General features: G+C 34.8%; 1 protein-coding gene across 1 annotated transcript; it reads right to left on the bottom strand.

The window, feature by feature from the left end:
* Positions 1 to 8,934: 8,934 nt before the first annotated feature.
* LOC134727407 (uncharacterized) lies at positions 8,935 to 14,013 on the bottom strand. The gene is made up of 2 exons (XM_063591789.1): positions 11,071 to 14,013; positions 8,935 to 10,803 (listed from the first exon to the last, which is right to left on the bottom strand). Exons 1-2 carry the CDS (start codon positions 14,011 to 14,013, stop codon positions 8,935 to 8,937), a joined length of 4,812 nt encoding a protein of 1,603 aa, XP_063447859.1.
* Positions 14,014 to 14,994: the final 981 nt, after the last annotated feature.

The following is a 14,994-nucleotide window of genomic DNA, read 5'->3' as shown; positions in this document are numbered from 1 at the left end:
TTAAATGATAAATATACGTGTTTATAGTTATGACAAGTTTTTGGAGTTTACAAGATATATGTAAATGACATATTTATAAGCCCATATCGTTACCTGTACATTCAATTTTACGCAATATCTCATTATTTCAGATATAAACATAAATATTGGGTATCAACAGTGTGTATTGCTGCGACCGCTGTTAAAGTGTAATATTTATTGTCCCAAAATATTCAATAGTTGGGGTTTTTTTTATCAAAAAATACTTTAATTTTTTTTTTAAAACAAATTAAATATCAGCTGGGGTATAATCTTTTATAATCTCTTGAATTATTAAGAGGAAGCATCTGGGTTTTTCAATATTCCTTGAGGTTTGTACAAAGTAGTTTAAGCTATAAAATAAAACCGCCTGAAGTATTTTGTAACTTGATTGCCACTGCCGGTAAAAAGTAGAAAACCCCCAGTAGATTTATTAGTAAATTTTGAAAATTTGGGGAAGCAATACTATAGTTGGTACTTCAAGCTCATTCAGAAGCCTTTGTAACAGTTTCTTGAAATTTCAAAACGTTTAGAAAAGTCTTTAAATTTTGACTTTATTTAGAAGTAAATTTAAAATGTAAATGTGTAAAAATGTGTTTTACATTATGTATATAGTGTTTTAAAAGTTTGCCATAAATATTTTTAAAGATTGGTGCTTACATTGCAATGTTAAATGTTTGTTAAATTCTTTGAATCTTATTTTAGGTTTGTATGTGCACGCTATAATAAAATAGTGAACACGAATCTGCTTTACCAGATACATATATGTGTAAATATATAATTTTATCATATGTATCTGGCGTTACAAACTTTAATTATTACAAATTGAATTTTAACATTATAGTAGAAAAATAAGCCCATTTTAAATCAGTCAGTAACATACAGAAAAGTTAAAGGAAAGTCTTTAAATGCTTATAGAACTATGAAGACCTCTAATAAATGCTTTAGGTCTTTCACAAAAAGTGTCCTTTTCTTTCCTTTTTTCGTTATATAATGCAAATTAGTGTCAAAAGGTGCTATAATAATTCAAAGGTGTGGCCGGGTTTCATGTGTCGTGAAAGTGAGCTATCGAGTACTAAGACCAGAACTTTTGGAAGTTTGCCTTAATGTGGTAACTATATACTAGTATACTGTTGCACTTACAATGGAAAGAAAAGCGAAACCTTGCGTGACAATAAAACTGTATTATACATAATGGGACAACTCACCTAATGTGCGGGACAAGATTACGTTAATATTAGTTACTGAATCTAAATTTTTATTAAATCAATTTATGAGCTAACTATAGAAATCTATATTTGTGGTTGTTGCATGCTTTATTCTGTTTTATTTGTGGTTGTTGCATGCTTTCTTCTGTTTTATTTGTGGTTGTTGCATGCTTTCTTCTGTTTTATTTGTGGTTGTTGCATGCTTTATTCTGTTTTATTTGTGGTTGTTGCCTGCTTTATTCTGTTTTATTTGTGGTTGTTGCATGCTTTATTCTGTTTTATTTGTGTCTTATGCTTTGTCATATTTGTTTTCACGGTATTTATTTTCATATTTGTTAAAAAGTTCATCAGAGCTGATTTTTAACCGGATTTTTGTGACAAAAATGTCGGTTATTGATTTGGGGATGTACGGCGGGCGGCCGGGCAGTCGGGCGGGCCGGGGCGGCAATCAAATGTTGTCCGTGCATTAACTCATGAACCGTTCAACCAGAGCTTTTAAAATTTTAATATGATGTTACTGACAACTAAATGAAGGTCAAGTTCAATAATAGCGATTTTGACTTTTACCGTTCAGGAGTTAAATGTTCATTGCAAATGGTGTTTCCAGTTTGTCCGTGCATTTTCTCATGAACCATTCAACCAAAGCTTTTCAAATTTTAATATGTTGTTACTGATTACAAAATAGAGGTCAAGTTCAATAATGACGAATTTGACTTTTACCGTTCAGGAGTTATGGTTCTTGAAATATCGTAAAATGGCGTTTCCATTCACGTTGTTGCATTTACTCATGAACCATTCAATCTAAGCTTTTCAAATTTTAATATGTTGAAACTGATGAAAAAATGGAGGTCAAATTTGATATTGACGATTTTCACTTTCACCAATCATCAGTAATGGTTCTTGTGATATTGCCAGGACACAAATAAATGTTAATAAATCCGGTTTGCTGTCGTTGTGACAGCCTCTTTATACGTTAAAATATACTGTGCCGAATAAGAATACTGTTATTTTTGTCCATCATCTATTACTGTAAGGCATCATATCAAACATTGGTGGTCTTGGGTTGTTTTCTGTCCTTTTGTCGGGTTGTTGTCTCTTTGACACGTTCCTGTTTCCATTCTCAATTCTATATCAGACATAAGATTGAGAATGTAAATGGGGAATGTGCCAAAGAGACAACAACCCGAACATATATAGAAATCTATACATTTTTGGCTCGCTGTGTACAGATTTCACAGTGTTGCATCCATCTCATCCCATATCAAACGACAAATAAACTAGGGCGATTATATTTATAATAGTAGTAGATATGTAAATGGAAATTGGATGACATGTCGTTGGCAATTAGTTTCGTACGCAATCGTAACTACTCGGTCCATTCTCGTAATGCAGTACAATAACGTTATTTCTTCGTGCAACCATGGAAAGGCCGAGTAGTTCCGATTGGTTTCGTACGATTGCTTCTTCATTGACGTGTAAAACCACACCCCTTTAATTCAGGGAGTTGAAGACTATTTGATCCTCGAATAGATTTGATTTTTATAGTTTACGGCCTACGTTCTATTTCTTTAACGATATTTTAATTTACCTTATAATTTACGTTTCTGTTACAAATCATTTATTATTAGAGTTGCTTCAATTTATTGGCAGGGTTTTAATTCATGATTTTTTTTATGAATGTTGGATGAAAAAAAAAAGCTTTATGATATATGAGAGATGTAAACGCTTTAAATTTGTTTTGTTTGTTATATGTTCTTTCTGTGAGACGTATGAGTGGTTCCATACTTTACAATTATTCGCACATTGTCTTGCTATTGATTAAAGTATAATCTTCAACGGAATATCAACATAAATAGAAGTAAAAGATTAATTTAAATTTTCTTGTGATTCATATATGTTTAAAACCGATAGTTAACCAAGACCAGGAAGAATATGTGGGGCCTGGTAAAGTGCTAACTTTAATATTTGTATTTTTTAAGTGCATGTAAGTAGACCTATCTAATTTGTACATAATTATTAAAACACGAATTAAAAGTTCAAATATTTGTTTTATCATTTTGGTTTCTTCATTTCAGAGAAGTTATACAGAAAGGCTCATGGTTTCATTTGGACAATATTACAGTTAAAAAAACTGACCCAATTGCTTTAACGACATGGACACATACCTTCATGCTTTCCTTGGTTCTGACCATTTCGAAGTACTTCAGTTAAACCAGGTCACAGTTATGATAGTTTCTTGTTGCTCAATGCTTATTTTTCAATATAGTAGTTTGAAAGCTTATGATTTCTTCTTTTATCTTTTGACATGTTGTTGTCTGCATATTTTCAATTTCTGGTATTTCGCAATCGATGCACCCTTATTATCTTCAAACGTTTGTTTGCCGATTAATCCTGAATATTCGAGACGTTTCCAAAAAGAAACAAACGTGGTCAGAAAACATTAGCTTGCCAGCCAGAAGAAAATGAAATGAATGTTGCTTGCTTATCGTTCAGTGACATTAAATTCATGCATACTCAGAGGAAAAAAGGAAGCACACACTGAAGTATTTATGTGTTCTTGTAAATAAGGCTTATGGGAATGTAACACACCGAAGGTAAACTGTAACCCCCCTCGTAAAAAAAAAAGAAAAAGGAGAATTTAAACTGATTTGACCAACATGGTTTTCTATGGTGTATTGAAAACTCGTTTTAAAGTTCTTTTCAACACTAGGTGCTCATCTACCAAATCCCGTTTTGTGGTATGTTTTCAACCATTCACGTTTTCCTTATTTTCCCAAAATCTTACTATTTTTCCCTTTCCTATAAAATATCCAATTTCTCAACTTTTATCCCCACGTTAACGTGAAACGGGAGATAACACAAGTTTTGGCTGATCACAATCACATATACATTTGTAATACTAATGAAAATTCAATTGTAGTTTTATCTTTCCAATACTTCTGCTTTATGACGATTTTATTAATAACTGAAATATCGTCCATGATTGAATCTGTGTCGTCAATGGGATCTTCTCGAGTCAATTTCACAAAAATACTTACGACTAAGATTGATTGAACAGAGACATATATGTATACAATATCATATGTCAACTAAAGGCAACAGTAATATACTGCTGTTCGAAATTCATAAATCGATAGAGAAAAAACAAGTCCGGGTTATAAACTAAAACTGAGAGAAACGCATCAAATATAAGAGAACTACTACACAACAGAAACACAATATTAAAATGTAACATACACAGAAACGAATTTCAACAAATTTCCTTCTTTATCATATAACCTGCTTATATCAATTCTAAATAGTAATTCCCTAAACAATATTAAAAATAGTTGTCAATATTTTGAATGAATGAATGCTTGTTGATGAGAAGCTCATGGTACTTGATTTCTGTAATAATTTATATTCGTCTCTCTTATTTTTATATATTTCTCTCATTATTATCCACTGTCACTACTTCATTGCATTTATTATGTATATGTTATTGTAATTTGTTTTTAATTGTTGCCATAATCATTTATTATTAAGAGGGTGTCCATGGAAAAACCAGGCAGTGGATGGCACATGACATATTTTGTTTTCAAAATTTTTTCATCTATTTCATAACACAAATTCATTCTTCCTCAAAGTTAAGTTTGTTTTATTAACTGCAACAAATAAAGAGAAAAAAAATACACAGAAAGCACTGAAAATTCATTTAAAAGGGGAGATAACTCTTCATTTTGTACAAAATTTTGTTGCATTGTTAGTGTACTTTAAAATTATTCTCTGAGCCATCCACTGTTGATTCAAAAAATATCTTTGACATATATATCCTTTGTATGATATAAACATTGCATTTGAAAGGGGAGATAACTCTTCATTTTGTACAAAATTTTGTTGCATTGTTAGTGTACTTTAAAATTATTCTCTGAGCCATCCACTGTTGATTCAAAAAATATCTTTGACATATATATCCTTTGTATGATATAAACATTGCATTGGAACCAAACAATCAGTGGGGAAAAAATTATGCTGTGCCACCCATATCCTAGGATTTGCCTGATATTTACTTGGACAGCATCTTAATGCGTTAGTGCTAATGAAGTAATCTTATATCATCTTATGACTCTGATCGTAAGTATACTGAATTGTTCATGACTTACAATTACTCTTAATCCTAAGTGTTTTTTTTGTGCAAACGACTCCAGGATCGGAACCAATATTTTTTAAGGGAGGGAGGCGTAATTTCAGAAATAATAACAGATACTGAATAGATTAGTTAGATCTATGAACTAAGGTTCAGAAACAAATAATCTTCATGGATATTAGAAATACCAATGGTTATGTAACGGCATACCAAAACATAATACCATTGACGTATCACATATGTGTTTCCCTATACACAAACCTAAACCGTAACTTTAATTAAACTTGTTAACAGTGGAAAAGTCTCAAACAATAAACCTTGATAGAGGGTGGGGCCAAATAATCTCCATGAAAAAAATAAAATTGCAAAAAATACTGAACTACGATGAAAATTAAAAACGGAAAGTCCCTAATCAATTGGCAAAATCAAAAGCTCAAACACATCAAACGAATGCATAAATGTCTCTTATTCCTGGCTTAATACAGACATTTTCTTAACTGCTCACTTGTATGACAGTCGCATCACATTCCAATTAGATTAAGACTTGCAAAATTGAAATGCTTATACTTATGATAATAATCATATAAGCTTTACTGATCTCATCACAAACTTCAACATATAATCTTTTCGAAACATCCAAAGTCAATAGACCATGACTGAGGGAGCGGAGGAGTTAAACAAATGTCTGTGGATACTTGATGTGTCAATGGTAATTCAGCTATAGTGGTTCCTTCTCCGGGTTTTCTCTGAGGGTTTATGACGTCGTACATAAAAATGCACTGATTGGTTCAACTGATTACTTTATTAGATAACTGCGAGTACTCTCAGGTCTGTACTTGATGTTTGTGTTTTTTAATTTTTAATTTTTATGTATTTTAATCGATCTGATGAGTTAAGAACTGAATTTATAGTTAACAGTTTTTATTTCGTACTATTACACCACTGTCCGAATTAAGTGCCAGTCTTTGTAAGAATCATGCAACTTAGGTTAAAAATAAAACATGATTTGAAAAAAAACAGCGAGCTAATCATGCAAATTAATACTAACCGTCATCCTGAGTTAAAAAGTATTAGTCTTTTGTTTGTGTGTGTCTGGTAATATCAAATAACTTGGTTAGAAATTTGGTTAGAATGATAGCAAATTACAGAGTTATCTCCCCTTTTCGTTAATTTCTAGTGCATTTCAACCAAATTGTATCTTCTATTACCAGAACAGAAAATGGAAATGAGAGTTATTTTTTTGCATAACTACATATTATGAACTGAAATCAATGTAAAATTGGGTGGTTTGTTTTGGGCATGTTTTCACCACTGCCTGATTCTCAGGCAGACTGGCACTAAAATGATTAAAGTTTGGCACCATCAAAAATGTTAACCCCGCTATATTCTGTTTGTGCATGGCCCAAGTCAGAAGCCTCGTGATTCAGTGGGTGTCGGTTGTTGCTGTATATTATATTTGTTTGTATATATTGTTTTGTATATAAGTCAGAATTTTGGTTTTCCTTGATAGTTATAGAGAGAAGATAATATTACAATGATATCAAAATAGAGGCAACAGTAGTAAATACCAGTGTTCAATTACTCTTCCACCAAACGTTACAAACATGATGTCAATGAAAACAATATAATGTAATTTAATACGACTGTCATACAAGTGAGAGGTTTAGCTAGCTTTGAAACCTGGTCAAATCCACCAAATTCTCTACATAATAAATGCATATACCAAGTCAGGAGTATGACAGTTGTTATCTATTCGTTTGATGTGTTTGAGATTTTGATTTTGCCATTTTATTAGGGATTTTTCTTTTTGAATTTTCCTTGGAGTTCATTCTTTTTGTGATTTCACTCGTGGCTGTATATATTTTATGTTTAGTATACATGTATATGTCCTTTCCTATTACAATATAATTGCATACGATAATCATTTGTTATGAAACAAAATTGGATTAAAGTTTTACTCTGTTTTTAATTAAACTAAGAGGAACAGGTTTATCATCACTGTATATTGAATCACATGTATCTTATTGATTGTCAATACGCTAGTCACCATAGGACCGTATATTACAAGACAATTTCTTAAAATCATGCATTAATTAAATCGTACTGGTTTTTATTTTGACAGCTATTATGCTATAACGGAGAGGGACCCATTCTTTAGTCTCACGGTCTAAACAGATGCTAAACTACGCCACTAATTCTAGTTGTAAATCTTAAAATGGAAAGTTGAAAGGCAGATTATAAATTTTCTCTCTGAGAAACGAAGATATAAACAGTTATCCATTTCCTTTTAATATGTTATACATGCATATTGTTACTATGTGTGGTTACAACATACGGTTGATGTCAAACACACATGTGTGGCAACAACATATGGTTGATGTCAAATCAACAGGACTGACATCCCACAATTTCAAATAATTTTTCATTATGGTAGGAAGAATTAAGTTGTCAATTATAGGAAATACTGATGTATCTCTGTTTACAGATCTGATATGATTCCATATGTTTGTTCTACAAAGCTGTTTCAAGTTTGTTACGTGTCCATGGTCCTTCGCTAGGTCATAAATTCCTTTCAACGAAGGAAGTCCATTTTCAATGTCGTTCGTATCGGATGTAGTAAACTTGTATCCAGCAGACCAAAATGTTTTCAGGAATGTTTCTTCGTCAATACAATTTATAGAGTGACGAATCTGACGATTAACCATTAAATGATGCCTATGTTGATTTATCATTTCCACGAAACTGTAAAAGTTAGGATCGACTCCGTGCTGTAATAACAGTATTGCTGCAGTACAAATATACCTTGGTCGAATGATAATGATAAGGTCCATACTGTCTCTAGGAATCACCGGTCTGCATGCATTAGGAACGTATGGCCTGACAGCGCTTCTTTTACCTTTCCTAAAATATACAATGCAGTTGTCGGTTATATCAATATTATCCTCTTTGAAGGAAGTCTATTGTTTGACAAGTTTTGATTATGTAGTTTCATAAAAAACAGCACAATTCATACAACCTTCAAAACAGAATAATTCGGGGAAAAGGGATTGAAGTTACGACATCGTCATCTGTGAAAAAAATATTCCGAACTCTGCATGATCGTAAAAAAAATTAAGGAATGATCTTAACTTCACCTCTTGAAACTCTTGTGTTCTGCCAATAAGTAATGTAACTAATGCAGACAGTTTAAACCATTTTATTCATCAATGTAGACTGAACAAGATAGAGTGATGAAGAGATTGTGGTCAGCCAAAGCTTATGGAAATTCCTAGATAAATTGTCCGAGATAGTTTGTCATCACATAGATTGATGTAAAAGTTCGATAACTCTGATTAAACCTACGATAAGCTTTCAGTGACATAAAATTGAATCATAGTAATACACAAAATATTAAATCAACAAAATTCGATCTAATTTATAAACTGGTGAAGAATGTTTACACAATAACACCAGATTTTATGACAAGCATTATATACTGAATAGTTCTAATAATGTTACTTTACACTCCCCGTCTGATATCAGTCTTCTGGATATCACTATAACTAAATAAATCTTTGAACAAATACAATTTATGTTTAAAGTTTAAACACATTGTTCTCGATCAGAGACAAGAAGAACAAGTTCTGTAATTGGTCGCACATAAACGGTTGGTTTACCATCTCTAATCACACGTAGTTCTGTTTTTCTCACTTTGCCATCATCACTCGCGAATGCACGAATTACTAGTCCAAGAGGCCATTCATTACGAATTAGAGTTTTGTCTCTCAATAAAACGACATCTCCTTCCTTTATGTTTGGAACATCCTTATGCCATTTTCTCCTTGACTGAAGATTGTTGAGATACTCTTTGCGCCACCTTGACCAAAACATGTCAGAAAGAACCATAACACGCTTCCATTCGGCACGAAGAAGATCCTTTGTGTCAAATTCTCCAATGTAATCGGTTTCGATTGTAGATTTTGTCTTTTGAGTAAGAAGCACTGCCGGTGAAAGTATAAACGGATTATCAGTGTCAGAAGAAACCGGAACTATCGGTCTATGATTCACTATACTCGCTACTTCAGCAATGAAGGTAACTAAAACATCATGAGTGAGAAATTTTGTGTTTGAATCTGTAAGAATTGAGTCCAAAATCCTTCTTGTTACGCCTATTAATCGTTCCCACGCTCCTCCCATGTGCGAGGAGTGGGGAGGGTTGAAAATCCAAATCGTCCTCGTTTCATGCATAAATGTTTTAACTTTGTCATCTTCAACGTTAATTGCCTCGATGTGTAAAGGATCCACTGCACCTATAAAATTGGTACCGCGATCTGATCTAAAAACACTCACTTTTCCTCTGATTGCAATGAATCTGCGTAAGGCATTGATGAAAGCACTCGAAGACATCTCTTCAACTATTTCTATATGTATTGCACGTGTCGTAAGACATGTAAAAAGTATAGCCCACCTCTTAGAATTTGAACAGCCACCACGAGTCCTGCGATGAATAACAGACCAAGGACCAAATGCATCGACCCCCACATTAGTAAATGGCGGAGTGGGTTCAATTCTGTCTGTAGTGAGGTCAGCCATCTTTTGAACCTCCAAACAACCTCTGAGTTTACGACACGGGACGCAATGGTGTATAACAGATGATACGAGACGTTTCGAGCCTGTAATCCAGTAACCCTCTGCACGAATGGCACCTTCTGTAAAATGTCGTCCTTGGTGCTTGACTTGGGCATGAAAATGTTGCACTAGTAATTTTGACACATGACATTTTCCTGGAAGAATGAGTGGATTTCTTTCTTGGTATGGCAGATTTGATTTATTGAGTCTTCCACCAACACGCAAAATGCCTTCACTATCCAGAAATGGATCTAAAGATATAATACTACTGTTTTTCCTAAGATTTTGTCCATTTACTATGCAGTCTATTTCTGAACTGTAAGCTTCACTTTGAATTGTCTTAATTATAAATATTTCTGACTCATTGAGGGACTTAACTACATCGATATCTTGTAAGGTAACCTTTTTGAATCTCGACTGAATGAATCGTTGTAAAACGGCTATTCCATTTACTAGTGACTTCCATGATGAAAAGTTTTGAAATCGTTCAGATCCAATAGAATGGCTGTCTTCAATTGTAGTCTTTGTAACTGTCACAATAGGTCGAACTTCTTTATCTAAATCTGGATTGACTAGTGTCGTTAGAGTTTCAGTAGATGCAGAAGCTTGTAGTTCTCCACCTAGAAACTTAGTTGGTCCTTGCAGCCAACAACTAGAAGCAATATCTTCTGACGAAACTGACCTTGTAGCTTGATCTGCAGGATTGACTGATGTTGGAACGTAATTCCATTGTTCTGGGACCGTTGACTTACGTATGCGTTCGATTCTATGTTCCACATAAACATAAAAGCGACGTGTCTGGTTATAAATATATCCCAGGACCACCTTGCTGTCGGTGTAAAACTTTTAAACAACATCGAAAGTCTCATCAAAGTTCTCAACAACTGTCTTTGATACGTCAACTGCCAAAACAGCTGCACACAGCTCTAACCTCGGTATAGTGTGTCCATGGTGAGGTGCGACTTTCGCCTTTCCTAAAATGAATCCAGTTTCAGTGTTGCCATCAGGTTTGATTGTTCGTAAGTATGATACCGCTGCAATAGCCTTTTCAGATGCGTCAGCAAAGACATGAAGTTCGAAGGTAGGTGTTTTACTTAATGAAGAACTTACATACATGCGTGGAATTGTAATGTTCTGAAGTGCACTAAGCGACTTTCTCCAAGTTTCCCATTTCAATTTGCTGTTTTCCGGCAGGGGTTCGTCCCAATCAACAGATTGCGCCATAAGCTCACGCAGTATAATTTTACCTTCAACTATGACTGGAGCAACTAAGCCTAGCGGGTCAAATAGACTGTTAAGTGTAGATAATACACCACGGCGTGTAAATGGTTTGCTTTCTTCAGATATTCGATAGGTAAAACAGTCTGTAGCTAGGTCCCAATACAACCCTAAACTCCTCTGTAGTGGAACACTATCTGCATCAAAGTCTATACTCTTCAAGTCTTGAGCAAGATCTTCATGTGGAAGAGCGGACATTACTTCATCACTATTTGATGCGAACTTATGAAGGCGTATATTTCCGTCCTTCAATAAGGTTTTCTGAGTTCGTGTTAGCAGATCTATCATGTCCTGACTGCTATCTAATGATATGAGGCCATCGTCAACATAAAAGTGTCTCTGAATAAAATCTCTGACATCTGGTTCAGCCAAATTTGAGCACTTTCGTAGTCCATATGTTGCAACCGCTGGCGAGGGGCTATTCCCGAATACGTGTACGGTCATTCTAAAGTCTACTAGTTGTTTATCAAGGTTATTGTATTCGTGCCATAGGAAACGAAGAAAGTCTCTATGCTTCTCATCAACAGAAAACGAATAGAACATCTGCTGAACGTCAGCTGAGGCAGCAACACGATTCTTTCTGAAGCGCATGAGGACGCTCAGAAGAGAATTATTTAGATCCGGTCCTTGTAGTAATACCTTGTTGAGTGACACATCTCCAAATTTGGCAGAGGAATCAAAAACACAACGGATCTTTCCAGGTTTCTTTGGATGATAGATACCAAAGACAGGTAGGTACCACGATTCTGCTCCTTCATCAAGTTTTGGTGCTATTTCTGCATGATTGTTTTGTATAAGATTGTGCATAAATTCTAAAAAGTGTTCACGTTTTTCTTTATTAGACTGAAGACTTCTATCAAGTGTTTTAGCACGACGTAAAGCCATAGGAAAATTGTTTGGTAATCGTTCCCTATTAGGTTTAAAGGGTAAAGGTGCGCACCAATTTCCATGTTCATTCTTGTGGAACTCCTTCTCCATTATATCAAGAAATATTTTGTCTTCTATAGACTTTCCAGGTTTATCATCGAACTCAGTGCGATCAAATACACCGTCTCCCAATTTTGTTTCAAGGTCAAAGTCAATATTATCAAGTTTGTTTTGAGTTTTCAGCAGTTCCCGTACACTGATTACATTTGGACACGGTTTTAAGAGTGACGGGCGTCCACCTGCTTGAATGTATGTCTTGTAAGACTTGACAGAGTCTGTAACATGTCTATTTCCAATACAAACATCTCCGATTATAACCCAACCCAAAGCTAATCTTTGTGCATATGGAGAATGAGCTGGTCCGATTCGTTGTTCAATTATATGATGAGCTTCTAGAAGGTCTCGTCCTATCAATAAAAGAATATCTGCATTTTCGTCTAAAGGTTCAAGTTCATGTGAAATGCTACGAATATGATCGTGATAATTAGCTACGTCTGGAGTCGGAATCTCATCGCGATTATTTGGTATCTCCTTACATTCTATGACTGTTGGCAATTGCATTTTTGTTGACCCATCTAAAGATTCGAGTAACAATCCTGACACACGTCGACCATTCATTCTTGTCCGACCCGAGCAACTCATTAATGTATACTCCTCTGGTTTACATACAATGTCAAATGAATCAAACAGTTCTTTTCTACCCAAAGACCTATTGCTTTGTTCGTCTAATATAATGTAAGTCTTGATGCGTTTGGATGGATCATCTTCATGCGAAACAAATACCGGAAGTATCTTTGCACATGACTTTCCAGAAAATTTACCATTACATATGTCCATGCAATACGCCTTAACAACTTTACTTGCGTCTTCAGATTGCTCCCCGCCATGGGGTTCCAAAGGTTGCATTTTCAGTTGTCCGTAAATATGCATTCCTGAACTATGAGTAGAGCTGTCACACTCCTTACATTGTACAGTTTCAGGACAATTGCGACTGAGGTGATCTTTCGAGTTGATGCACTTGAAGCATATACCGTTTTCCTTGATTATCTTACGGCGGTCCTCTATAGACTTGGATAAAAACGACCTGCAATCATTTAACGAATGATTAGTCTTATGAATAGCACATTTAAGCTTAATTGGTTTAATACCCTCTGTGGAAGTAGCAATTTCTGTCTTACTAACATTTATGTTTCTCGTGCCGAAGCGTGGTCTCTGAGATGAACGTCCGAATTCGTTATCCCGTGATTGTGGTGAATTGTTGTTCTGATCACTTTCAAATTTGAATCCTGGGTCATTGTACTTACTAGCCTGATCGGATATGAATTCAACAAAAAACGAAAATGGCGGATACGGAACATTCTTTGACTTCTTGTAGTTTGTTGCTTTATCCCTCCACTTATATTGTAGCGACTGTGGCAATTTACTCATTATCGGGTTGATTCCTACTGAAGAGTCGAAGTAACTTAGAAGCTTCTCATATACAGGATTCTCTTTAATTGACAATATTTCCGAAAGAACATCTTGTAAATCATATAATCGTTTCACTTCTCTAAATGTTACTTTAGGAAATTCATTGATCTTTGTCTTCAGTGACGTTTCTATCATTTCCGGGCTACCAAAACGTTCTTCTAGCCTTTGCCATATCTTTCGTAATCCTATCGACGGATCATTTAAGTTTGATGTCCGGATGCTTTGTCCAAACTTTGATGAATCGGGTCCAAGCCACTTAATTAAAAGTTCACTTTCCTCAATAGCAGTCACTTCAAGTTCCTTTGTAATAGCTTTAAAACCGGATTTCAAAAGTGCATGCGATTCTGGACGATCATTGAAACGGTTAAATCTTGACATCAAAAGATCTTTCTTCAATAGAAAGCGTGAAAATTCGCTCAAACTGGGGTTGTTGTCAAATCTACGGGTTGAGAAAGAGACGTATGAATGTGGTCCAGTATATCATTTCTACTCTGACGTGTAAGAGAAAAGTCATTCGTATCGTGATTTTCAACTGGCTCCGATACAGGTATTTAATCCAGGTGTGCACTTGTGATAAATGGAGCACTAGTATGATCGCCCAAGTGAGTATTGCTGTGAACCGGATTATCACGGAAGTTCTGACTGTTAAATGTAACATTTCTATGACTTTCGACGTACTGCCTAGTTCGATCTAACTCGTCTTGTTAAGGTATTCCTTGTAATGACTTGGCATCGTGCTGTGACTCATCGTCTTCCATAGCTGCTTTGTACTCTGCATATGCTACAGCTGCTTCTTTTTGCTTACTAAGAAATTCTAGATCTGCTTGAATGTCCATCTGTTTTCGCTGTATTTCGGCATCTGCCTTCTTAAGTTCGGCTTCTTTAGCTGCGAATTCTAATGATGCTTTTGCTGCTTCAGCTCTAGCTTTCATTTTCGTGGTTGATGATGCTACTGACGATCGTCCATGTGATCTAACTGATTTAACAGATTTTGTTTTAGTCCTTTGTTGTATCCTTTGCATATCTCGAAATACTTCGTCTGCGGATAGTTCTACATTAGTATACACCGATTCGTGATTTTTGAGTTCTTTAAGGCAGTCTGTCGTGTTTTTCCTTTTGAGATATTGAGAGATTTCTTCTGCCATATTGAGGTATTTATCCAATGAATTTTCTATCCTTTTCTGGCACACGGATATTGATTCTTTTGTTTGATCTTCGGATTTATAAGTTCCGATTTCATAATCCACGTTTCTTTTCAATATTGAAAGTTTTGAAAAGTAGTTTGTGACTGTTTTGTCATATTCAATTTGAGCTTTTTCGGTTAGTGTCTTTAATCTGGTTTCCTTATCTAACTCGAGA

The sequence above is a fragment of the Mytilus trossulus genome, chromosome 8 (assembly GCF_036588685.1).
Source record: "Mytilus trossulus isolate FHL-02 chromosome 8, PNRI_Mtr1.1.1.hap1, whole genome shotgun sequence".
NCBI classification, from domain to species: domain Eukaryota; kingdom Metazoa; phylum Mollusca; class Bivalvia; order Mytilida; family Mytilidae; genus Mytilus; species Mytilus trossulus.
Note: the sequence above shows the minus strand (reverse complement) of the source record. Positions and strands in the feature narration are given on the sequence as shown.

Bases quoted from the DNA above. Each gene is read 5' to 3' on its own strand.
- LOC134727407 (XM_063591789.1), bottom strand. From the start codon at position 14,013: ATGTCAAGATTTAACCGTTTCAATGATCGTCCAGAATCGCATGCACTT. The intron at 10,804-11,070 runs GTAAGTTCTTCA...GTTGTTTAAAAG, and splicing joins TTACAATTCCACGCATGTAT to TTTTACACCGACAGCAAGGT.